Genomic DNA, 26,933 nt, shown 5'->3' on the forward strand with positions numbered 1-26,933 from the left:
CCATCTGTTGTCATTCATTCACATTTGCGATGCGATCGTATAGCGACTTGCCCCTATTAAGATACGCTTAAACATTGACCATGAAATATATATACGGAGATATATCAAATTTCAATGATAGATTAGATACCTTGTAGTATAAGATTTGTTTTTATCATAGCCTCACATGCCTAGTACATATTTAGAACCACTACTACCACATAGAATACCATTTTATTTCACTAAGCCCCACTTGTACAGTCAACTGTAAAAATATGAGTGGACAAATCATCTCAAAAATATGTCCCATAATAGCTCTTATGTCAGCGAATTAAGAACTATGGGATGGGACATTATGTTTGGATAAGTTGGCTACACCCATATTTTTACAGTTGACTGTACCATCCCACTAACCCGGAGTTAACCGGTTTAATCGTTAAACCGTTAACCCAGTGTCAAATTGTACTGGGAACCATGGTAACTCTAGATTTAACCGCGGTTAACCCGGGTTAGTGGGATGGTGCAGTGGCCCTAATACGGATAAATGTTGCCTATTACTAGAGTGATTATGATTATGATTACTAGTTTACTAGAGTGTCAAGCGCCACGTGCAGCCGTAACGTAAGTGATGAAACGAAGTGTCGCTCGTTATCTAAAATGGCCCACCGCACCGTAACGTTCGTAAATATGCAACACAATACACGTCATTAAAGTCTACGATCCGATCACGACCACGCCATATCTGGCCCAAATACCTGGGCCTGGTACCGGCGCCGAAATAGAATACTAATTAATACTACAACAATAATAAATAACGCCTTATACTCGTACTTTAGTCTTGACACCAATACAAGACCTTTTCTTATGATAATGTACGTAATGTGTACAAATAAAGACGTGACGTAGTAAAGTGCTAGGAGTCCCACGCCACGCTACTCGTGTACAACCTACTTACTCGTACATATATTATGTATTAGGTACTGGAGTTATTTTCGCACTTATCCGTATTTAGGCCTCAGTCTAAGTAATGGATCGGCCGGAGACGAGCGAGCATTTTCATCATGTTCATCAAGTAGGTAGGTACAGTAGGTACACGCCACTCGAACTCCGGGTCAATGCCCTTCGCGTCTCTCGACTGATTTTTTACAAGCTTTTTATATAAGTACTTAGTATTACGCGTCCCCTGTCCGTAAGCAAATCTTGTTTGACCCATTTCTTAGAGTTCGATAGAGCGGAATTTTGCACGCATATTTATTATTTCACCTTGAATAGAGTTTTATATGGTGGCTATTGGAAGCATATACAAACACTAATAAAATATAAATATTATAAATCCAAAATAACTCTTGTCTATCTATCTTACCTATTCACAGTTAAACCGCTGAAACGATTTCGATGAAATTTGGTATATATGTAAGGTATTCTCACAGTTTGAGGTCTGGACTGGAGAAGGACATATAGGATAGTTTTTATCAATCATGATTATCATTTTTCGTAAGCGAAATCGCGGATAGAAGCTATTCTATTATGTAAATAAATACAACACAACCCCGTCCCTATATAGGGCAAGTTTAGACTATTTTGTTATCAAACTTATTTAAATACATACTATCATGCATAACTAACGACTAAATGCCATAATACTTACCTGTGTATTTAACAATTATAAAAAGGACTAGAGACTCGATCTTTTGAAATTTAATTAAACGACACCCTAAAAGCGTCTTGGATATTTCAAAGACGTTCAACTTAAAATTTGAGGAGTCCGGGAATTCGAAACACGGCGCGAGAATTAAGTAGATGTACCTCCGAGAATACTGGCACATTGAGAGACAACAAAGGAATTTCTTTAGGTACCAACTAGGACATTAAGAAAAGTAATTTGGAAGCTAAACGAGTTTGAGCACTCGACCCTAACCTATCATGTAACGTCTCGAACATTATCTCATTCAACATTCTTACATACCTACTGATCAATCCAATTATCCAGCATGTGTTTAGTGTCTTATTATTTTAGGTATTTGTAAAGGAATGCGGCGCGCTGCGCCAGCGATGTCTTATCCATGCAGAGAACTGGAGACATGCTGCACGTTACGCATCTCGTGTCATCTTAAGATCTCTCTACACACTAGCGTCTCCCCGCTCGAGTGTCGGTGTCTAGTCAACTCTGCTCGACGCAACGTTAATGCAACTGCGCAGCGACACCGTTTTCCAGAGCGCTGATTAGACGCCGACACTTAAGACGCTAGGGGGGGGGTCTCTATTTGAAGTACTTGGAACATTTTAAAGACGCGTATACCTTTGTGCACAGGATCCTGTCGGACGCACGCGGCCTGACTGAGCTCCCATCACTGGAGGGCGCCGAGCGGCTGCACGCGCTGCGCGCCGACCGCGCGCGGCTGCGGGCGCTGCCGCCGGACCTGTGCGTGCACGCACCTCATCTACGTGTTCTGTGAGTGCTTTAGATTATTTTATTGGGTAAACGCATATGCAGTCGTTGTTGTACTCTTACAGCTGCGGTTAGCTATCATATAGGTACCTACTCGGATTTTCCATTGGGTTTGATTTCCACGCGCCGACGGAGCCTTTGTTGAATTGAATACGATACATATATATAAAGGGTACAACAGGCGTAATGGACAACATTCTGCATGACGTCAGTCTCGTTAACAACCGCTATAACGGTAAAATTAACTAAATTATTGGTAGGTATAATGCCGCAAATTAATTTCGGTGCTTTTAACGAAGTGTGAAAAGCGTGCCGCAGCACTTTGTCGCAGCGAAGCGGTCACAATCCCGGGAGGCGATGGCGCTGCGACAAGGTTATTCCTAATCCCCGATCGCGGGCCATTTGCATATTGAGTGGAGCGGTGTCGCGCTAATAGTCCTCCGGCTTTGCTTCCTAACTGGGTGCTAAAACGTACGTAAGCGACAGGCTTAGCCGTTTTGAAATGAGCCCTTTTATAAAAGGAGCCAAGTCCGGCACCTCGCGCAAACACTCAATTTGTCGGCTTTTTGCGAGGGCACGATTTGCATAATAAGTACCAGCGTCTGATACAGTACCTACAGCTTACATTCTGGCGCGGAAATGAAAGGATGCAGGAGCTTTTGTCGTGTTCAGTGCTCCTTTTCAAATTTAAATTGGAGTCGAACTGGATTTGCTAAATCAATTTAAAAATGTTAATTGAGTCGGTAATAAGTTCTACTCGTATAGTGAGAGCAAGCTAGATCTTGCAGGACGAGGAATGCTTTTCTAGCCTTCAAGCTTCTCCCATACAACCATTTCCAGTCGCCGTTACGACGCGGTGTTGACACATCTTGTGTCGACACCGTCTGTTTCGGTCACAATTCCAGTCGCAGAGTCGTCGCCGTGTCGACACAGTTACCAGAAATGGGGAAGGGTCGACAAAGTGACATAAAGTGTGGTCGCCGTGTGCACACATTGTTTCGGGTTTGCGACTACTTTATGCCAAAATCATTCGTTCATTCGTTCATTTTGTTCCTGTCAAATGGAAACTGTCAGATGGAAAAATACTTAAATAAAAATAAGTGACATTAATACGCCATCTCTAAAACGGATTACAAGACGTAATTATATATTGTTTGCATTTATATTACAATATGACTTAAATTATTATGGGGAATTAAACTGCTCGAGTGATTTGATAAACTAAGTGTAATATAATCAACGCGCCACCACATTGTTTTAGTTTAGCCGGAAATGAAATTGTTTACTTCTCAGTGCCTGTGTTCATAACTATATTATTTGAAGCATTTTTAGTACTTCGATGCGTATACTATACTTAAATAACAGAAATAACGCTTTACATACTACGAAACTTGTTAATTATGATGTATAAATATGGTTTAAGGCTGAGAAATATTGCAGTCACAAAGTAGTTGCAATGTTTCGACTTTGTGTCGACTCTGTGTTGACACATGACACGCGCTGTCAAAAGTAATAACAAAGTTACTGGTATGTTACTGGATTTGCAAAATGGCTCCTTGTGTTGTATGTTTTCAGATATTCTCAAAGTGTAAAAATGCCGTGGTCAGAGATGGGCATTAATCGATTAACTGTTTATTCGACTAATTAATGGAATAAAAAAAGTTAATTCTCAAATTTTAATCGCGATTAGATTAGTCGACCTAACATAGATTGAAATTGAATTAATCTGAATATTAATCGAATAAATTATCGATTAAATCTCGATTGAAAGTTGACAGGGGGCCATTTTTGTACGTAAAAATAATAGAAATGTCTTGCATGCAGATGGTAGCAAAACACTTTGTCATAAAAGTCGAGATGGGTGTCGATATATAGGTTTTAGGGAGTGCCGATTTCGAAAATAATGACCATTTTGGAATCCGAAATGGAGGCCATGCACTGTGTCATAAAAGTCGTCATGGATGTCGTTTTATACGTTTTAGGGGGCCTCAATTTTGAAAATGATGACCATTTTGGAATCCAAAATGGCGGCCATGCACTATGCCATAAAAGTCGTCATGGGTGTCGTTTTATAGGTTTTAGGGGGCGCAGATTTCGAAAATGATAACGATTTTGGATTCCAAGATGGCGGCCATGCACTATGTCATAAAAGTCGTCATGGATGTCGTTTTATAGGTTTTAGGGGGCCCCGATTTAGAAAATGATGACCATTTTGAAATCCAAAATGGCGGCCATGCACTATGTCATAAAAGTCGTCATGGGTGTCGTTTTATAGGTTTTGGGGGGCGCAGATTTAGAAAATGATAACCATTTTGGGTTCCAAAATGGCGGCCATGCACTATGTCATAAAAGTCGTCATGGGTGTCGTTTTATAGGTTTTAGGGGGCGCAGATTTCGAAAATGATGACCATTTTGGATTCCAAGATGGCGGCCATGCACTATGTCATAAAAGTCGTCATGTATGTCGTTTTATAGGTTTTAGGGGGCCCCGTTTTCGAAAATGATGACCATTTTGGAATCCAAAATGGCGGCCATGCACTATGTCATAAAAGTCGTCATGGGTGTCGTTTTATAGGTTTTGGGGGGCGCAGATTTCGAAAATGATAACATTTTAATTTAAAAATGGCGGCAATGCACTATGTCATAAAAGTCGTCATGGATATCGTTTTATAGGTTTTAGGGGGCGCAGATTTCGAAAATGATGACTATTTTGGATTCCAAGATGGCGGCCATGCACTATGTCATAAAAGTCGTCATGGATGTCGTTTTATAGGTTTTAGGGGGCGCAGATTTCGAAAATGATGACTATTTTGGATTCCACTTTTATGACAAAATACGTAGCCGCCATCTTGGATTATAAAATGATCATCGTTTTCGAATTCTGCACTCCCTAAAACCTATAAATCGACATCCGTGACGACGCAAGTTATCTTTATTTTCAGATCTAACAAATTGCTACAGAATACAAAGGACAAAAAAGAAGCGAGGAGGTAATGAAACAAGCAAAAATACAGATGATTCCTCGACGCAATTGGGTGATTCTTAAATTGTGTCCAGATTTTTTTTGTCATAAAAGTTTATATTTTCCACATATTACTCTCACAAGTTCCGTGACATTTCGACCTTGTAATTTTTTAAGTAAATGTTTTTGTTTATATATGAGGATCTCACTAGAATAGTATAATCAAGGTATGTTTATATTTGATGATTGAAATAGTAACGCAAAAAAAATATATATTTGTGTCTTATATTCCTGCCGAAGACTTTTATTTTACCTTTTCCTTCTACACAAGTTTGGCCAAGTAATAAGAATTTAGGGCTCTCAATTTTATTTTGACTTCTACAACAGTAAAGCTACGGGGCCATGTTTGGTATCGTTTTCGTATAATTTCGCAGTACCAAATTTAGTTAAGGTATCACATTGACACCATTCCGAAGTAAAAACATATAAACTTATTAAAATACTTTCTTTTAAACTCCTCTTCACGCTTAAACTGCTGAACAGTTTTAATTTAAATTTGGTACACATATATTTTGAGTCCCGAGACAGGATATAATAAGTTATCTCAAAAATCATCCTTTAAAGGTGTGAAATGAGGTGTAGGGGGGAATTCAGAATTGACTTCTTGAAGTTAATACTGTTTAAGTTTAGGTTTGAAGTCATGTTTTTTCATCATTTTTAACTAAATCAAAGATGTAGACCATCCCAAATTTCATATAAATCGGTTCAGCGGTTATTGATTTCCCGTACAAATTTCCACGCCACTTTTCACACCTTCAAAAGATGATTTTGGTTATAAGATCTATCCTATGTCCTGTTCCGGGACGCAAACTATTTCTATACCAAATTTCAACGAAATCGGTTCAGCGGTTAAGCGTCAAGAGGAGTTTCAAAAAAACCGGCCAAGTGCGAGTCGGACTCGCGTATTAAGGGTTCCGTACATTAAGTCCGACTCGCGCTTGACTGCACATTTCTAATAGGTTTTCCTGTCATCTATAGGTAAAGAACTATTTTGTGTATTCAGACGGACATACATACAGACGCACGAGTGATCCTATAAGGGTTCCGTTTTTTCCTTTTGAGGTACGGAACCCTAAAAAGATTTATTTTTATTTTGTGGAATGGTGTCAATGTGATATCTTAAATGGATTCAGCACCCCAGATTTATACGAAAACGATACCAAACACGGCCTAGCACCTTCACTGATATAGATATATCAAGATAAAATTGAGAGCCCTAAATAAACTTTCAAGAGCGGATATCTCAAAAACTATTCAACATATCGAAAAAATTGACTGAATAAACTTGTAACAAATTAAATTAACTTTCATTTTGTATAAGTGGCCATGTCGCTGAGATGCATAGTTTCGAGATATAATCGAAAAACGGGAAAATGGGACCTTCAAAGCCCCCTCTCTCCCCCCCGCTCAAGGGCTACGGCCGGGGACTTTTGATATGTTCACCTCCTAACTTGTCAAACCGAGTTACGGAGTCAAAATTTGTGTTCCGAGCATTTCCCTCTACAACTTTTGGAGCATTCGTTGCCTGACCTAAGTAGCTTATTGAATTTCTTTAAAAACTTTTCTGTAAAAGGTTGACGGGTGTTGGGTGTTTATATGGTTTCGGTCGATTATTATCATTTGCATTGCCCATGATGACTTACTAGAATTACGAGCACACGAGACACTAATAGTAGTTTGACAAACCTTGGTTTTCAAGAGGTATTTTATATTGACATTTGCTGTCACAAATTTGCTGTCAGATTTAGTCGCAAACCGCACGCAAAGTGCACACAAATGTGTCGACACCTTGTTACGGAAAAGTGTAGACACGGCGACGACACTTTGTTTCGAAACAATTCTAGACACATTGTGTGGACTCTGTTACGACACATCTGACATTTAGTTACCACTTTGTGATTCTGCGACTGGAATGGTTATATGGGCTCTTGCAAACAGTGTGATCAAAGCTGCATCGACAATCGTGACATACGGTTCCTGGACACATCATAGAGACTTTTATAATATGTGTAGATAAAGCAGTGTATTTACTGTACATACCTAATTAGGGATTAAACCATACCAATACAAAGCCTTTTTAATTATGTGGCAGTTACATAAACTAGGCACTGCTTGATTTTCTGATGAAAATACAAAAATCTCTATACACATGCCTTTAAGATTTGAGGAGTTCCCTCGATTCCTCGTGGATTCCATCATCAGAACTCGAGCTTGACAAAAATGTGGCTTAAAAACTTAACTTGCTTAACAAATATAACAAAGAGGACAAATCGTCAAACGTGAACTATGCTTCGTTGAAGAGTTCCGTTCTGATCATCATCAGCAGTTCCACTTCATCAAATGTCACTTTTTTTAATGTATATGCTTTATTTGTTGATAAAACACATAAATCACTATATGTATGTCTTTAAGATTTGAGGAGTTCCCTCGATTCCTCATGGATCCCATCATCAGAACTGGGTTTTGACAAAAACGGGACCAATCTGTATGCATATACATACAATCAAAAAAATAATTTTCAAAATCGGTCCAGTAATGACGGAGTAACAAACGTAAAAAAAAATCACAATTGAATCTCCTCCTTTTGAGATTTGGAAGTCGGTTAATAAATGAGGGCGCTGTCGCATTCTACGTAGCTGTCACATTTTTGACGTAAAATGCTTACACATGGCAACAATTTATAGTCTGTCAAGCCATTTCCGTCAGTAGAAAAAAGCGGCTAAAAAATGTAGGCGCGAAGGGTTAAAAATAAAGGTTAAAAAATGTAGGTCCCATAGAAAATTTGAATATCGCGCCTTTTTCTACTGACAAACTTGTTTGACCGACTATAGTATGGAAATTTTAGAGTTCCATTTTATTTAATTTCTACTATTTTATGTCCTACTATAGGCGGCAATGGATGAAAAATCGCGTGGATATATTACTAGGTCTGTGGAGCCCTTAAATTAACTGATACTGTATCTGTGGTAAGCCGAAATATTTCCTGTCAAATGTCAAATACCTATATTATGTTTATTTTTCAACCGACGAAAAAAAAAACGGAGGAGGTTCTCAAGTCGACGCGTATATTTTTTTTTTTTTTTTTATGTATGACCACGCATAACTTTTTACAGAGGTGTTCGATTTTGATAATTATTTTTTTATTGGAAAGGGTATACCCCGAAGTTGGTCCCATATAAATTTGGAAAAAAAAATCCAACCTTAAGGGTAGGAAAATAGGGGATGATTGATTTTTTCACTCACCGATTGTAACGTATGACCACGCATAACCTTTTACAGAGTAGCCGTAATAATAATATAAATTTGAAAAAAATCCTACCCTAAGGGTGGGAAAATAGGGGTAATTTATTTATATTACAGAACATAATAGTTAAAGTAGGATTATTAATATAACAGTTAATAGCTAAAGCAAGGTAGGTAGCTATTTTAAAAGTAACCAAAAATTAAGCATGTAATAATTTGTATAAATTATAGCCACAGAAAATTATAAAATAAAAACTTTTTAACAAAAAAAATAACCGCCGAAAAAAAACTAAAAGGAAATAAAAAACCCGGCACTAACACGAAACGAGTCGACCAACAAAAACAATAGCACACTGAAAAGAAAAAAATAATTATTTTGTCTTCAATAACGCAAGTGAATACCTATGAACTATGTATATACATACTTCTGAAATCAATCACACAAATCTGCGTATTTATATATTTACAATCTGTTATTTTTGGAGTCGGTGCCAGCCTCAAACAAACTTGAGCACCTTAGTGAAGCACCTGCACCGACTCCAAAAATAACAGATTGTAAATATATAAATACGCAGATTTGTGTGATTGATTTCAGAAGTATGTATATACATAGTTCATAGGTATTCACTTGCGTTATTGAAGACAAAATAATTATTTTTTTCTTTTCAGTGTGCTATTGTTTTTGTTGGTCGACTCGTTTCGTGTTAGTGCCGGGTTTTTTATTTCCTTTTAGTTTTTTTTTATCCTGCTAATTATCGAACGAGCGAGCGGGCTCCATAGACCTAGTAATATATCCACGCGATTTTTGATCCATTGCCGCCTATAGTGGGACATAAAATAGTAGAAATTAAATAAAATGGAACTCTAAAATTTCCATACTATAGTCGGTCAAACAAGTTTGTCAGTAGAAAAAGGCGCGATATTCAAATTTTCTATGGGACCTACATTTTTTAGCCGCTTTTTTCGACTGACGGAAATGGCTTGACAGACTATAAATTGTTGCCATGTGTAAGCATTTTACGTCAAAAATGTGACAGCTACGTAGAAAGTGGCGCCCTCATTTATTAACAAATCTCAAAAGGAGGAGATTCGATTGTGATTTGTTTTATATTTGTTATAAATATTTATTTGATTGTATGTCTATGCATACAGATTGGTCCCGTTTTTGTGATAACCCAGTTCTGATAATGGGATCCATGAGGAATCGAGGGAACTCCTCAAATCTTGAAGGCATACATATAGTAATGTATGTGTTTTATCAACAAATCAAGCACATACATTAAACAAAGTGACATTTGATGAAGTGGAACTGCTGATGATGATCAGAACGGAACTCTTCAACGACGCATAGTTCACGTTTGACGATTTGTCCTCTTCGTTATGTTTGTTAAGCAAGTTAAGTTTTTAAGCCACATTTTTGTCAAGCTCGAGGTCTGGTGATGGTATCCATGAGGAATCGAGGGAACTCCTCAAATCTAAAAGGCATGCGTATAGATATTTGTGTATTTTCATCAGAAAATCAAGAATTTACATTAAAAACTGTCGCATTTGGTGAAGTGGAACTGCTGATGATGATAAGAACACAACTCTTCAATGACTACACGTTTGGCGATTTCGAATTTCGATTTTGACGGAGCTGGCCCTGGAGCCAGACCTGACCCGGATCCGGGCTCTTATCTGGACCTGAACCCGGTCCTGGACCCGCAACTGGACCCGGACCCGGACTCGGACCTTGACCCGGAAAACCACTGATACCTAAGCTAAATAAACCACTATGATTACCTACCATAAAATGTAAGTATAAAGTATAATGATGCCAAACTTACTAGCCCCTCCCGCTCAAACCCCCGTACACCGCACCGCACGCACCGTTAAGTGGGTTAGGTTAGCTTTGAACTGCGATCCTCACAGAACCGAACTGCTATCAGAGAAGTGGGTTCGTGAGGCTAAAACTGCGACCCTTACAGAAACGAAATGCTACCTACTAGAAAAGTGGGTGGTTTTACCTCCTTTTCTACATAGTGCACCATCTATGTACAATAATCTTTCACCGGCCCCCATAAAAGTCGTTTTTTTTTCTTGAAAATTATTTTCTACTATTTTATGTCGAACTATACGAGTAAGTAGGTGCACAAAGTCAATCGCTCTATATAATTTTTGGCAAACCGCAAGTTCTCAGTTCGGGGCGAACTACTAGTTTAAAATGGTAAATTTAAAAACGATATTATAAAAGTGCAAGCCGAGCACTTTCATTTGATACCAAACTCGACCATACTTTCTTGCAAAAAGATGACCAGAATAGCATGACCCCTCACACAAAAAAGCTTTTTAGCCTTCTAAGCTCTTCTAGCTCAATAACCCCTTGATCGAGCCTGCTCATAATTTAATGACTAAAATATAATGCCCTTAACTACACGTTTACCCAATTTAATTTAAATTAGAACAACTTAAGTTCTTGAGTAGGTATCGAACTATCCTCTGATAGTTCAGCTTAAAAACATCGAAATGCCGGGACGCGCCCCTAGCCAGCCGCGTGTCCTAAAAGTCGAATGTAAGAACTTCGTTCGCTTCGCTCGCTCGTTCGATAAGTGTTATAAAATGAATATAAAACTAAAATTAACTACAATTAAAATAACTAAAGCTAAAAAATAAAAAATAATTATTACTTATTTAATTGTTGTTTGGTGTTTGTGTAAGATTGACCCATAATATTTATTTCTTCATTTTTAGGGTTCCGTACCCAAAGGGTAAAACGGGACCCTATTACTAAGACTCCGCTGTCCGTCCGTCCGTCCGTCCGTCCGTCCGTCGTCTGTCACCAGGCTGTATCTCACGAACCGTGATAGCTAGACAGTTGAAATTGTCACAGATGATGTATTTCTGTTGCCGCTATAACAACAAATACTAAAAACTATCACGGTTCGTGAGATACAGCCTGGTGACAGACAGACGGACGGACGGACGGACGGACAGCGAAGTCTTAGTAATAGGGTCCCGTTTTACCTTTTGCGTACGGAACCCTAAAAACAGAATAAAATAAAGATTTAAGTGGGGCTCCCATACAACAAACGTGATTTTTGACCGAAGTTAAGCAACGTCGGGCGGGGTCAGTACTTGGATGGGTGACCGTTATTTTTTCTTGCCGTTTTTTGTATTATGGTACGGAACCCTTCGAGCGCGAGTCCGACTCGCACTTGTTTTTATATATTTCCTGTGCTTTATTTAAAACCATAAACATAATTAATATCAAACTTATTACAATAAAAGGTAACCTAAAATTAAAACTACCTACAAAACTAAAACTAATACCTAAAAAATAAATAAAACATAGCATGGGTGACCTAGCCCAATATGTATATTTCTTTTTGTATACTTCAATATCTTCATTGATATTTAATTAATATTGAAGGTTTGCGACTTGCGAGTGTTGCGATGCGACCATTGCACAGCCTCGGGCTCAAGTCTACTATTAGTTATAGATGGTCTGAGAATCACGAACATGTGCGGAGTGAGCAGGTGAGCACCGCGCGGCCACACCGCGCGGCGCTGGATGATGTGCTCCTTGTACCTAACTGATGACGTGCAGACTGCAGACCTAACTGAAACATTGCAAAATTGACAAATTTTCCTGGAAAAGTATGGGAAACTTTTCACATTCTTAGGGATCAAAATATCCCATTTCCTAAACGGAAACTTCGTATATTTCTTGTAAAATTTTCTAGAAATTTTATAGAACTAGAAATAGTTTATTCGTGGCATAAACACGAAATGCACTCAGCATGGCGTTAGCCTGGATGGGCCAACTGGTCTTCCGCCGGGGCCATAGACGAGTGAAGTACGGAAAGAACACAACATTTAAAAACATTTTTTTCGAAAGGATTTCATCTTTTTGAAATATTTCCGCAACTTGCACATGTCTACATGTATGCGTAGAGAGCATAGGTGCTCGTAGTCCTGCCTTCTGCGAGTTCTGTATCATGTTCCTCGATGACTTGCCAACTGTTAAGTGAACTGTGTGTGTGTGTGTGTTGCAGGGCGGTGCAGTCCAACGAGCTGGAGGATCTGCCCGACCTCCGCGAGTGTGGAGAGCTACGAGTGCTGTGAGTACCTACTTACTTATTCACGTTCCGTGTCTAAAAGGACCAAGACTGGCAAGACTATCGGTGCTTAAGTATTTTATAAATCTTGCTCCAATAAAAATACAGCGCTCCGCAACATATATAGGAGGATCTCTCGGAAGGACTATGTTTAATAAAGTGATCAAGTTCTACAATAGCTCTGACTGAAATGGACAGCCATTATATCGTCATTATGAAGGAAACTTTTACATTGATGTCAATTAGGCGGACCTCTTTAGCTTAAGTACCAAGTTTATTATGATCATGGCGCCTTTTAGTGTCTATTGCAAAAGTTTAGTCAGCGTTTATTTTGGTTGGTCGTTTTGCCCCCGAAGTCCCGAAGTGACATTTGTTTTTGATATGCTATCACAGCCTATCTCGCTCGGACCGACATATAAGTAGATATTATACCTACGAACGAGATGTGAACCTAGAGTGATGTCAAAATCAGGTCAAATTGAAATCGATTTGTAAGTTCGAATTGTCCTGGTTATCTTCCCTGTGTCTCATTCTGTCTAAAAGTCGGCCATTAAAGCGCCACATTAATACAACTTGCTTCCTGAACGGGCTGCTCGCACATTAGGAGCGACATTACGGCGCGGAACTGCCGAAACGTCGCTCATAAAGACAATTCCACAAAACTTCACACGCCATTAAATTCAATGAAAGGTTCCTCGCATGCGGATTACGGCGGCGCGGCGCGGCGTGGTAACTTACGACCGGGCCTCTGCCTCCGCCGCGCCGCCGAACTTTGTTGTGAATCTCATCCGCTACACTGACTTCAAGCAAATGTCCATTTATTTTACTTAATGTTTGTTATTCATAAACCCCTGTTCAAGCAATGTTTATTAACAGTCATTTATTTGGCATTTGAAATGAAAAAAAGTCTGCTGTTCAGCAAACGACGCCAAAGTACTAAAATTTATTCGTAATCGTACAAATAAATTACAATTTACGAATGAAGTACAAACCGGCCAGGATGCCACTTTGCAAACGTTCGTACCTACATAAAATATACAGTTTCCCCTAAGAATTGTTTTTTATTCTAGACTTTAATAACCTGAATCTAAAAATTACGCAACGATATTATGAGTACGAGTCTATCTATAACCTATAAAATTGTGATATTAATTAATGGTGATGATGATTTCGATCCAATCGATTGACCGCTTGGTGTTTTTGGAAATACGCAGTAGGCACATGAAGTGGATGTAAGTAGGTACTAGGTAGGTATGGTTACGTATATGTATGTTTGTATGTACGAAGGTATATGCCGGTGCCCGCCGCACTAATGCTGTTTGCACTAGGTACTCAGAACCCCATCCCAAAGTCAACAGCCGCAGAACACAATAGGTATCTACCTACATAAAACTCTATCTACGCAAAAATCAGGTTGCGGGAATATTGACATATCGGGTCTCCAGCGCTCCCTTATCACTCATGATTTACAGTACCTACCTACAGGCCTCGATCCAGCATTTTCCGAATTCATGTAAAATAATACCTACCCATGTAATGTAAGACAAAACGATAAGTACCTATTTAAGGAACATCAGCGACATTAAACCTATTTTTATTTTCGCCTTAATTGCTCTTTTCTGTTTTGGATTAACACGGGGAATACAGTTCTACATTTCTCTAAAGAATTGAAGATATCGTCTATAGTCCTAATAATTTTTCGTGTTTTTTTTTACATTCTACGGTAGGTACTGTGAAGCATTTAGTGGTGGAGCTCTGGAGCTTCAAGCAAACACCAAAATAGAACTTCAATGACCAGATTTTATTGTTGTTTAATATCTCTGCATGCGTGACTTGACACCGATACGTCGTACATCGATTTTCCAACTTAGATTTACATTCCTATAGATTGTAATAATGCGAACTAATTTCGGCAGGGATCTGTCCTGGAACCGCATCTCGTTCCTGGAGGGCGGCGCGCTGCGCGGGCTGCGTGCGCTCACCGACCTTCTACTAGCGGGCAACCATCTGCGACGGGTCCCGCGGCAGGCCTTCGCGCACACTCCCGGCCTGCGCACCCTGTATGTATGCACACTACGGGCACATCTCGTTCCTGGAGGGCGGCGCGCTGCGCGGGCTGCGTGCGCTCACCGACCTGCTACTAGCGGGCAACCATCTGCGACGGGTCCCGCGGCAGGCCTTCGCGCACACTCCCGGCCTGCGCACCCTGTATGTATGCACACTACAGGCACATCTCGTTCCTGGAGGGCGGCGCGCTGCGCGGGCTGCGTGCGCTCACCGACCTTCTACTAGCGGGCAACCATCTGCGACGGGTCCCCCGGCAGGCCTTCGCGCACACTCCCGGCCTGCGCACCCTGTATGTATGCACACTACGGGCACATCTCGTTCCTGGGGGGCGGCGCGCTGCGCGGGCTGCGTGCGCTCACCGACCTGCTACTAGCGGGCAACCATCTGCGACGGGTCCCGCGGCAGGCCTTCGCGCACACTCCCGGCCTGCGCACCCTGTATGTATGCACACTACAGGCACATCTCGTTCCTGGAGGGCGGCGCGCTGCGCGGGCTCACCGACCTGCTACTAGCGGGCAACCATCTGCGACGGGTCCCGCGGCAGGCCTTCGCGCACACTCCCGGCCTGCGCACCCTGTATGTATGCACACTACAGGCACATCTCGTTCCTGGAGGGCGGCGCGCTGCGCGGGCTCACCGACCTGCTACTAGCGGGCAACCATGTCCAACGGGTCCCGCGCCAGGCCTTCGCGCACACTCCCGGCCTGCGCACCCTGTATGTATGCACACTACAGGCACATCTCGTTCATGGAGGGCGGCGCGCTGCGCGGACTCACCGACCTGCTACTAGCGGACAACCATCTGCGACGGGTCCCGCGACAGGCCTTCGCGCACACTCCCGGCCTGCGCACCCTGTATGTATGCACACTACAGGCACGTCTCGTTCCTGGAGGGCGGCGCGCTGCGCGGGCTCACCGACCTGCTACTAGCGGGCAACTATCTGCGACGGGTCCCGCGGCAGGCCTTCGCGCACACTCCCGGCCTGCGCACCCTGTATGTATGCACACTACAGGCACGTCTCGTTCCTGGAGGGCGGCGCGCTGCGCGGGCTCACCGACCTGCTACTAGCGGGCAACTATCTGCGACGGGTCCCGCGGCAGGCCTTCGCGCACACTCCCGGCCTGCGCACCCTGTATGTATGCACACTACAGGCACGTCTCGTTCCTGGAGGGCGGCGCGCTGCGCGGGCTCACCGACCTGCTACTAGCGGGCAACCATCTGCGAGGGGTCCCGCGGCAGGCCTTCGCGCACACTCCCGGCCTGCGCACCCTGTATGTATGCACACTACAGGCACGTCTCGTTCCTGGAGGGCGGCGCGCTGCGCGGGCTCACCGACCTGCTACTAGCGGGCAACCATCTGCGACGGGTCCCGCGGCAGGCCTTCGCGCACACTCCCGGCCTGCGCACCCTGTATGTATGCACACTACAGGCACGTCTCGTTCCTGGAGGGCGGCGCGCTGCGCGGGCTCACCGACCTGCTACTAGCGGGCAACCATCTGCGAGGGGTCCCGCGCCAGGCCTTCGCGCACACTCCCGGCCTGCGCACCCTGTATGTATGCACACTACAGGCACGTCTCGTTCCTGGAGGGCGGCGCGCTGCGCGGGCTCACCGACCTGCTACTAGCGGGCAACCATCTGCGAGGGGTCCCGCGCCAGGCCTTCGCGCACACTCCCGGCCTGCGCACCCTGTTAGTATGCAATACACGCTATAGCTATAGCCACATCTCCTTGCTGACTGATCGGGTGCGTAGACAAGATGCCAATCGTTCATGCTCCGTAGCGTAGCGTAGTTACCTCTCTCTATCACTCTTCCATATTAGTGCGAAAGTAGAGCTAAATAGCATCTCTGAATATTCGTATATAAGTTATAATTAAGTTTCGAGTGAAGCAGAACTTTTAGCAATTTTAAGATCAATAAAATATAAAAAACCGGAAAAGTGCGGGTCGGACTCGCCCACCGAGGGTTCCGTACTTTTTAGTATTTGTTATTATAGCGGCAACAGAAATACATCATCTGTGAAAATTTCAACTGCCTAGCTATCACGGTTCATGAGATACAGCCTGGTGACAGACGGACGGACGGACAGCGGAGTCTTAGTAATAGGGTCCCGTTTTTACCCTTTGGGTACGGAACCCTAAAAATTGTAAGATACCTAACGTAAATGTTCTTTTGGTTTCAGAAACCTTGAAAGCAACGAAATTGAACACATCGACATCGAAGCTTTTGTGCCCATACCCAACTTAGAGGATTTGTAAGTATTTTATTTAGAAATTGAAATGCCATATCCTTGATACGACACCAGCTATTTCTTTTTTTTAGTCTACGTAGCTACGTCTTGGTCTCCCCCTGCCTGCCTCTCTTTCCTTTTACCTTGCCTTCTATGATGGTCAAGGATATGGCATACGAGAGGGAGAATTGGAAAATCTCCACCGACAAGAGAATAACTCTTAAACTGAAGAAGAAGAAGACGAAATTGAAATGGTATGAAATGGACATAGGCGTAAATAGTCATTAAAAATACCTACCTTACCTACTAAATAGCGCATAAAACACGATTCGAAGGTCACCACTATACAGGGTGATCAATCCAAATGGGTCAGTGTGGAGAAGTCAGAAACTATAAGAGATAGCGAAATCTGTTCTTAGAAACCATGGCGTCGATTTTAGATTTAATAATAATGGCATTCAATTTTTTGTTTTAATGTATCATACATAACCGGGATTCGAACCTGGTCAATATTCCTTAGTAATCGCGTGTAGTATTTGTTTGTATGGCAACTTTTAAACGATGCGTGATAGGTGGGGGGTGCTCGACCAAATATCATAGAGGGCCCCGAGATAAAACAAAACTACATTAAAAAAAATTCAAAATAGCCGATTTTTTTTTTCAAGTTGTCCGAGCGCATTGAGATTTGGCATGCGGCGAGCATACTACACGCGATAACATAAAGAATATTGACCAGGTTCCAATCCCGGTTATGTATGATAGATTTAAAAAAAATTGAATGCCATTATTATTAAACCTAAATTCGAAGCCATGGTTCCTAAGAACAGATTTCGCTATCTCTCATAGTTTCTGACTTCTCCATACTGACCCATTTGGATTGATCACCCTGTATATAAGTATGAGATGATGAGATTGAGAACTGAGAGCACGACCGCTCATTAGCTTTGTGTGTGTGTGTGTGTGTGCAGGAACGTGGGCAACAACGTGTTCCCGCTGCTGCCCGGCGGCGGGCTGCAGCGCCTGCGCCGACTGCGCGCGCACAACAACCCGCGGCTCACCAGCTTCCATCCACCCGACGTGTTCCCCAGGATCGAGGTTCGTTACACACCGGTCCTCCCTGTACACCGTGTTCCCGCTGCTGCCCGGCGGCGGGCTGCAGCGCCTGCGCCGGCTGCGCGCGCACAACAACCCGCGTCTCACCAGCTTCCATTTTATATTTCCATGAACCTGGGCAATGTTTGATTGTTAAGTTTTAATTTTGTGTTGGCAGACGCTGGTACTGTCGTACGCGTACCACTGCTGCGAGTACATGCCGCTGATGGCGGCGGTGGACGGGGGCTGGGCGGAGCCCCCGCCGGAGCCTGACGACGACGAGGGCGGCTTCACCGACGAGGTGCTGCCCCTGCCGCCGCACGTGGACCTGGCGCGCTGGGCCAACTCCTCCGACCTCTGGGCGCACTACCGTGAGTAAAGCGGGGCCCCGCCCGGAGCGCGAGAGAAAAAGAAAGCTTTGCCAACTACTCAGCGGCTCAATAACGATGGAGAAATTTGACCACTGACATAAGACGCCATTCTTTCTGTTTCTCTTATGTTGTTGGTGGAAACTAAACACTATTGAAATAATACCTAACGTGCAAAACTGCAGTCGGTTAAAAACATTATGTCATGCTGAATCCAAAGAAACAAAAACTATGAGATCAGATCAGAGATTATAGTTTTACTTTTTGGTTCCTGATAGTAAGTTGATGGATGTTATGTGTGAGTATTTAATAATTTTATACTTGTGTTATATTTTATTAAATTTGCCTTGCGTACATTTCGCTCTTTCACGCTTTCTGGCACAACCATCTCCACCCTCAGTAAGTGACCAAGCGACCAACACATGAGATCTGACATTTGCATTGAGTGTATTATGATGAAATATGTACATTCCTATGTTACCTCTATGGTTTTCCGGCTTCCCACGCTTCCTTTGTCTGAACTAAATTAACTTTATGAATAATGATGTTTCGGTCGGCAGTGAACTCGACGGGTGTGGGCGACACGTGGCTGCGCAAGGCGCTGTCGGCCTGGGGCGCGGACACGAAGCAGGAACGCGGCGTGCGGGCAGCGCCTCCTAGACGAGTCCGCTGCTTACCATTACCTGGTGGGTAATCAGCTCTCACTCGTTCTTACTTTGGCGAGGGAATCACTAAATTAGAACAACTCAAGGCACCTGGCAAGATCTAGCAAGAAACAATAACCTACTTCTTTTGAAATAAACGCGTAATTTTCTAACTGTGCTGTGTTATTAATAAATTTACTGAAACGGATCTTAATCGCGTATAAGCTTTAATTACATCCTACGTTGCGACAGCAACATTACCCTCGTGGCCACGAGGCTGAGCTTTATTAAATGCTCTAAGACCACGAGGTCTTAGAGCATTTAATAAAGCTCGTGGTCCCGGAGAAGGACGGGTTAAAATTTACACCAACATCTTCTAGCTGCGCTAATGTTTCGATCCGATGTGTTCGATCCGACTTGGTCTTGTTTATCGTTTTGAACCGTTAGCACACTAGCACTGAAGATAGTGTTGTTGGTTGCAGGGCCGTTCCTCCCGTGCGTGGACCTGTTCGACTGGTGGACGCTGCGCTGCGGCGTGTGGGCGGTGTTCCTCCTGGCGTTGCTCGGCAACGGCACCGTCGTCTTCGTGTTAGTCTTCAGCCGCTCACGTATCGATGTCCCGCGCTTTCTGGTCACCAACCTGGCGGCTGCTGACTTCTTCATGGGGATCTACCTTGGTGAGTTGCTCCTGCTCGCGCTGCTCGGCAACGGGACGGCGGTGTTCGTACCTACTGGTGTTCAGCTGGTCACGGATTGGCCTACAACTCTTCCTCGCCACCAACCTGGCGGCAGCTGACGTCTTCATGGGGATCTACCTTGGTGAGTTACTCGTCCTCCTGGCTTTGCTCGGCAAAGGGACGGTGGTCTTCATGTTGGAGTTCAGCCGATCAAGGATTGACGTAACGCACTTTCTCGTCACCAACCTGGCGGCTGCTGACTTCTTCACGAGGATCTACCTTGATAAAACACGATTCATTCTTTGTACTCCACAGTAGTGGCCAATTGCCCAGTCTTCTCTGTAGCATGAGCCAGGACTCGAATACACGATCTAACGATTAGTTGACTACTCGTGTACCGTTCCTTTAAGTATTCTAAAATTAACAGCTTTTTATGTACCTAAATGCTTTTAATAATGTTATAGAATATCTATCGTTTTTAGAAAGTTCCTATTAGTTAACAAATTTTTTGGTCATGGCAGGGTTTCTGGCGGTGGTGGACGCGGGCACGCTGGGCGAGTTCCGCGCGCACGCCATCGCGTGGCAGATGTCGGGTGCCTGCCGCCTCGCCGGCTTCCTCGGCGTGTTGTCCTCCGAGCTGTCCGTGTACACGCTGGCCGTTATCACCCTCGAGCGCAACTACGCCATCACGCACGCCATGCACCTCAACAAGCGGCTCTCGCTGCGCCACGCTGCCGCCGTCATGGGCGCCGGCTGGGCCTTCTCGCTCGGCGCCGCCGCCCTACCGCTGTTCGGCGTCTCCGACTACCGCAAGTTCGCCGTCTGCCTGCCCTTCGAGACCGAGAACCCCGCCGCGCTCGGCTACGTGGTGGCTCTGCTCGCCATCAACGGAGGCGCCTTCCTCGTGCTGCTCGGCTGCTACCTCAAGATGTACTGCGCTATTCGCGGCTCGCAGGCCTGGAACAGCAACGACTCGCGCATCGCCAAGCGCATGGCGCTGCTCGTCTTCACCGACTTCATATGCTGGTCGCCCATCGCTTTCTTCGCGCTGACGGCCGCGTTCGGCGCGCAGCTCGTCTCGCTCGAGGAGGCCAAGGTGTTCACGGTGTTCGTGCTGCCGCTGAACTCGTGCTGCAACCCATTCCTGTACGCTATACTGACGAAGCAGTTCAAGAAAGACTGCGCGCTCGTGTGCAAGGCGATCGAGGAGTCGCGCGTGACGCGGGGCATCGGGCGCTGCCGGCACTCGTCCAACTTCAGCAACCGGCAGACGCCGGCCAACACCAACAGCCTCGCGGAGCGCTCGTCGCGCGGCCCGCACCAGCCCGCCTGCGCCTGCGCGTGTCGCCGCCTGCTGCCGCCGCCCGCCGCGCCGCCCGCGCCGCGCGCGCGCCGCTTGCTGCGCTGGCTGCGCGCCTGCGCCCGCCGCGGACAGCGGCCCGCGCAGCAGGCGCCGGCGCCGCGCACGCGCACGGCCACGGGTGCGGCACCGGCCCGCGCCGGCTCCGTGTCGTCGTCGGTGGAGTTCTCGTCGTCGCGCTCGGACTCGTGGCGCGCGTACGGGCGCGCGCCGCCGCCGCCGCGCCGCGCCGCGTCGTGGCTGGTGGCGCGCAAGACGTCGCAGGACTCGAACCTGTCGTCGTCGCGTAACGACTCGTCGGGCTCGAACGCGACGGCGTCGACGGGCACGTGGCGCACGACGCGGTCGGGCGGCAGCGCGGCGGGCGCGGGGCGGCCGCGGCTGACGCGGCAGCCGGCCGTGTCGGGCGAGGAGCCGCCGCTGTCGCCGCCGGGCGCCGCGCTGCCGCCGCCGCGGCTGCTGCACACCATCCCGTCGGCGGCGGAGGGCGAGGCGCCGCCGGACGAGCCGGAGCCACCGCCGCCGCGCGAGCCGCACAAGCCCGTGCCGTGAGCGCGCCGCGCCGACGCACGATGACGCTCCAAGACTGATTTATTTTGCGGGCGCTAATCTAAAGGCGGTGGTTCGCCCGGACCCCGGACGAGTGTTGTCGCCGGTGCCCCGCGGCCGCTCGAGTAGGAAGGATCTCTCGGACCGACCGGTCGATCATTTTGGATATACGAGTACATACATTATACGTGTAATTTATATGTAATTTACAAATAATGAAGATATTTTGTACAGTATTATTTAAATGTCCATGACGAGTGTTACTTAAGTGTAGAGATCGCCATAGAAAATATTTAGCCTTTAAGAACTTCTGTGAGACGTAAAGATATTGTTATAGGTTTAGTTAAGTAGGTAGTTGTAATAAACGGTAGTGGCGCCAGGCGCCACTCGACACGACGCGACGGTGCAAGTGCTCAGTATTTATTTATACAATTTATAAATAATGTTAAAGATAACTTATTGTTACGTAGTTTGAATTCTAAATTAAGTAAATAAGTGTGTATAATATTAGGAAGTAATGTGTAATACTAATAATACCACCGAAGAGGGCCGTCCGTGCCCTTATAGTACTTCCATACTTCACCAATGCTTCCAAATTAAAATATAAACGTTGAGGTCGAAGTTTGCTTACTGTTAAACATTATTCATCTAATTAGACACAGAGTCGTATGGCCGACCCTAAAATTGTCGCCCTTCCTTACTTTTACCTACTACCTATTAGGTAACTAGATAGAAAAAGTAGTCACTTACCGGTTTGTATAATTGTCGAGCCTATTTCAATTCAATCCAAGTGTCTTCGTCTTAATATCGATCGCAAACATGGCTGATAAGACAACTAACGATAAGCCATGTCAATCTCAGTAAAATTATATATTGACAGCAAAGCTACACGTACCGTGATTGGAATTAAAACTAAAACCCAGTGCCGTCCCATCTCCGCCCGATGTTACGTCTAGCCTATACTTCGACCTTTATGGATTAATCATAATAAAAAGCCACTATTTTTGTAAGTAGGTATCCGTATCCGTGAAATGTCCATTGGATAGATTTGAATTAGCCTCCATAAAACATGGTTCAGTGGTTCGATCTCTAGCTAAAAGAAACGTCACCATTTTTACGTAAAATTACGAGTACCTAGGTTTAGTAAACAACTCCTGTTTCCCAGCAGGTATACGTGTCTACTGCTGGATACCTACACGAAGTTTGTACTTAGGTATACCTTCATCTTGGGGACCGGTCCTCACTTTACCTCTTACGATAAGATTTTAATTATCAAGATTTTGATATTTATTGCTCTGTCTAAAGTCCTTCGATAAATTATTTACATGTTACTCGTACTAAGTGATTACGAATGAAACACATTTATTATTTTATAAAAGTTTATTAAGCATCAATGTACACAATATTATGTTAATTAAAGAATATATATTATGTACTTACATGTTTTATGTATGAAACAAGGCTCAATAACAATGTGTAGGTAAATGCAGAGCAGAGCCCTCTACATCGTGCTATTTTCAGAGTCTTGGGTTCGAAATTAATCTAGGCATAGGTACTACAGCAACACTCTTATCTGGCCATCGCTAGCTAGGCCTTATATGCCTTCGCATAAGGGTTACGAATAATTAATACAAATTTACACAGAACATATAATAATATACAGGGTGATCAATCCAAATGGGTCAGTACGGAGAAGTCAGAAACTATGAGAGATAGCGAAATCTGTTCTTAGGAACCATGGCTTCGATTTTAGATTTAATAATAATGGCATTCAAGCTTTTTTTTTTACTCTCATACATAACCGGGAATCAAACCTGGTCAATATTCTTTATGTAATCGCGTGTAGTATTTGTTTGTATAATTGATCCTGAAAGTATAAGGACAAAATTTTGCTATGAAATCTTGTACATATAAACATAAACATTAGACTGAAATGCCTACTTTTTGATTTGTCAGGATGTCGCCGTCGACGGATACGTCTGGGAGGACATCATCATCTCATCATTTAAATAATTTGCAAAATGTTGTCATTAATATGAATCGGTCATCATTATGAATCATTTATCTGGATAGACCACTAATGCATATCTTATATTTGCATCGATATTATGCATTACAAATTGCGTTTATTTAAACTTAGAACGCATTCGTTCAGCGGGCGTGCCAATTAATGACGGTCAAGCAAATCTTGTCAGTAAAACAAGGCGCGAAATTCAAATTTTCTATGGGACGATATCCCTTCGCACCTACATTTTTCAAATTTGCCGCCTTTTTCTACTGACAAGATCTGCTTGACCAAGTATATAAATTTGAAAATGGAACACTTAATAACTTTCAATAATAACAACAAAAAACTTGCAGAATTTATACCTAACATTGTTTACAGAGACTTCGACCAGGTTCGATTCCCGGTTATGTATGAGAGATTAAAAAAAAAATGCCATTATTATTAAATCTAAAATCGACGATGGTTCCTAAGAACAGATTTCGCTATCTCTCATAGTTTCTGACTTCTCCATACTGACCCATTTGGATTGATCACCCTGTATACTGAAGTAAGGAAAAGACACTGAACACGAAGTATTTGGAACATTGCCTCGCCTGTTCCCGGGCCTATTTCTATCGCACGCGCGTCATTATATATTGGTGTCCCACCGGTGTGTGGTAGAGAAAGGAAATGGCGGGTAATGTACGAAATGTTTGTGGTTATTAGCGTCTTTACTTGAAACGTAACAGTTTTTACACCCGTGCACCGAAACCAAGACCTGGGGAGAGCTACGCCATCGCTACTGACGCGACTCTAGTCTTTCGAAGTACAATCACTTTATTTATTTATTAAATGTATTTTTTTATTAAAAGCGGTGGTGGCCGCGAGTGGATATGACGTCCGACTTTCAATCCGGAGGTTCAAATCCTGGCTCGAACCAAAGAGTTTTGCGGAACTTATGTACGAAATATCATTTGATGTAAATATCAAATGATATTTCGTACTTGCTTTTAGGTGAATGAAAACATCGTGAGGAAACCTGCATACATCTGCGAAGAAATTCAAATGTGTATGTGAAGTCCCCAATCCGCATTGGGCTAGCGTGGGGACTATAGCCCAAGCCCTCTCGCGCATGAGAGGAGGCCTGTGCCCAGCAGTGGGATGTATAGGTATAGGCTGAATTATTATTATTATTATTTATTGCCTCATAACATAACGCGTTCCTCCAGATTGCATCATGTAAGTAGACGTCACTATTCGGCATGCGACAAACCTTATTGTAATGAATGTTATAAAATACCTATAGGTAGGGTTGCCATACGTCCCGTATATACGGGACTGTCACCGTATTTAAGTATCACGTCCCGTATTTTTACTGGTCCCGTTTTTGTCCCGTATTTTGTCGACCGGTCTGGCCTAGTGGGTAGTGACCCTGCCTATGAAGAGTATGAAACCGAGGGTCCCAGGTTCGAATCCTGGTAAGGGCATTTATTTGTATGGTGATACAGATATTTGGTCCTGCGTCATGGTTGTTTTCTATGTACCTATTTAAGTATTTATTTATATATTATTATTTTTTTCCGAGTACCCATAACACAAGCCTTCTTGAGCTTACCGTGGGGCTTAGTTTGTGTAAAAATGTCCTATAATATTTATTTATTGCGCTCTAGAACAGGGCTCTCCAAACCCCAGCTCCAAACAGCAGCAACCAGATACAACCCCCCCTCCCCCTCCCGCGCGAAAGTTTCCGAGGCGCAATATGGCTCTCAGGTAAAAAAGTTTGGAGACCCCTGCTCTAGAATACCACTGTCCGCGACTGTCCCCTATCAGTTCCGACTAATTATGGCAACCCTACCTATAGGGACACGACCGAGTGACTTGTGTGCTGCGTGCCTGCCCTAAAGCATATCGTTCATAAACTCGTTACTGGCTTGAATTAGCTATGAATCGTTTGTCTTCACCTGCAGACATTATTACTTATGTAGGTATTTGTAAGGAAGGGATAAAACATCATTTAACTAAATCAGGCCCGTAAAGTTTTATGAATAAGGGGGTATGTCTTTAGATTTGAAGTTTTAGTCGGAGTAATGAAACATAAACCCCCTGAGCAAATAAACACTAAAATGATATATATAATATACTTAAGTAGTACCCACAAAGCTAGCACAACTGACCATTTCAGGTGACACACCAATCTTCAGTCTATCTCACAAGTCTCGCGATCTTCACAGGAAAAAATAGGGAACAGGGTGCCTATACCTAGTCAAGATGCTCTTCCATATTTTCGTCTCATATTGGCATTTTGGCTAGGCACCCAGTTTACCTCACATGACTAAAAGTTGAGTGGCAGGTTGTGCTAATCTCACAGAAAAAAATTAGTTTATTTTTCCTGCTCGATCGCAGTGGCCAAAATAAAACTTAGTTACCAGCGGAGTCTCGCCGCTCAAACACGAAAACTCCTGTAAGATATATACTGCCATACCTAATGTTAAGTAAGTTATTTATATACTGTTAATGTAAGATTGTTGGTAGGTGTGTATGTACAGTTGACTGCGCGCTGCGTGAGAGTTGTTTAAATTATTTTATTGTACAATAAATACATTATTCGTGATAATACCTACATTGTTTCATTCGCACACATTATTTATTACATTATCCAGTCACGTATAATATAAACAATTTTACCTGCTATCGCTCAGCTCAATAGAAACGGGCTTTGATGAGAAGTTCATTATTTTAATCGAGAGATAATTACAATTCACCACTATTCATTTATTTTGTCTATAAATTTTATTAAATACTTATAAAAATGTTTGGTTAGTAAAGCCTGACTAATATATGATCATCGTCAAGAGGGCGCTGTTGTCTTTTACCTATTAGTGACAGTTCAGTATAGTGTGAAAAAAAATTGTTCCAATGAAATTCCGCAACAATGACATTCCCAATAATCCGCAATATATTATTAGATTATTACTGGTCAGACTTTATTAAATTTCCGTACGTATCTATAAACACAATAATACTTAATACAAGAAGGCATCGTTCACCTCCATTAGGTACAAATTCGTTAAACCTATACAAAATTAGGTGGGAATTACGTTACACGCCTACCTTACCCATTCTATAATTACAAAACATAGGTAGCCAAACTTCTTCAGGAATTAATTTCTA

General features: G+C 43.5%; 1 protein-coding gene and 1 long non-coding RNA gene across 2 annotated transcripts in view; one reads left to right on the forward strand and one right to left on the reverse strand.

Moving 5' to 3' along the window:
• LOC134795186 (lutropin-choriogonadotropic hormone receptor) overlaps window positions 1-21,778 on the forward strand; it is a gene marked incomplete at its 5' end in the record, with an annotated part of 88,823 nt that extends 67,045 nt beyond the window's left edge. Inside the window, 9 exons of the mRNA XM_063767017.1 lie at window positions 2,291-2,431; window positions 12,728-12,793; window positions 14,707-14,850; window positions 17,038-17,109; window positions 18,054-18,180; window positions 18,356-18,548; window positions 19,106-19,231; window positions 19,672-19,866; window positions 20,388-21,778. Of these exons, the coding sequence (XP_063623087.1) occupies window positions 2,291-2,431; window positions 12,728-12,793; window positions 14,707-14,850; window positions 17,038-17,109; window positions 18,054-18,180; window positions 18,356-18,548; window positions 19,106-19,231; window positions 19,672-19,866; window positions 20,388-21,778 (2,455 nt within the window). The remainder of the gene's footprint in view (window positions 1-2,290; window positions 2,432-12,727; window positions 12,794-14,706; window positions 14,851-17,037; window positions 17,110-18,053; window positions 18,181-18,355; window positions 18,549-19,105; window positions 19,232-19,671; window positions 19,867-20,387) is intronic.
• A 3,168-nt stretch (window positions 21,779-24,946) lies between these two features.
• LOC134794988 (uncharacterized) lies at window positions 24,947-26,899 on the reverse strand. Its single transcript, XR_010144747.1, has 2 exons — window positions 25,618-26,899; window positions 24,947-25,062 (listed from the first exon to the last, which is right to left on the reverse strand). It is a non-coding gene; the product is annotated as an uncharacterized LOC134794988 (long non-coding RNA).
• Window positions 26,900-26,933: the final 34 nt, after the last annotated feature.

Source organism: Cydia splendana, chromosome 11 (assembly GCF_910591565.1).
Source record: "Cydia splendana chromosome 11, ilCydSple1.2, whole genome shotgun sequence".
Taxonomy (NCBI): domain Eukaryota; kingdom Metazoa; phylum Arthropoda; class Insecta; order Lepidoptera; family Tortricidae; genus Cydia; species Cydia splendana.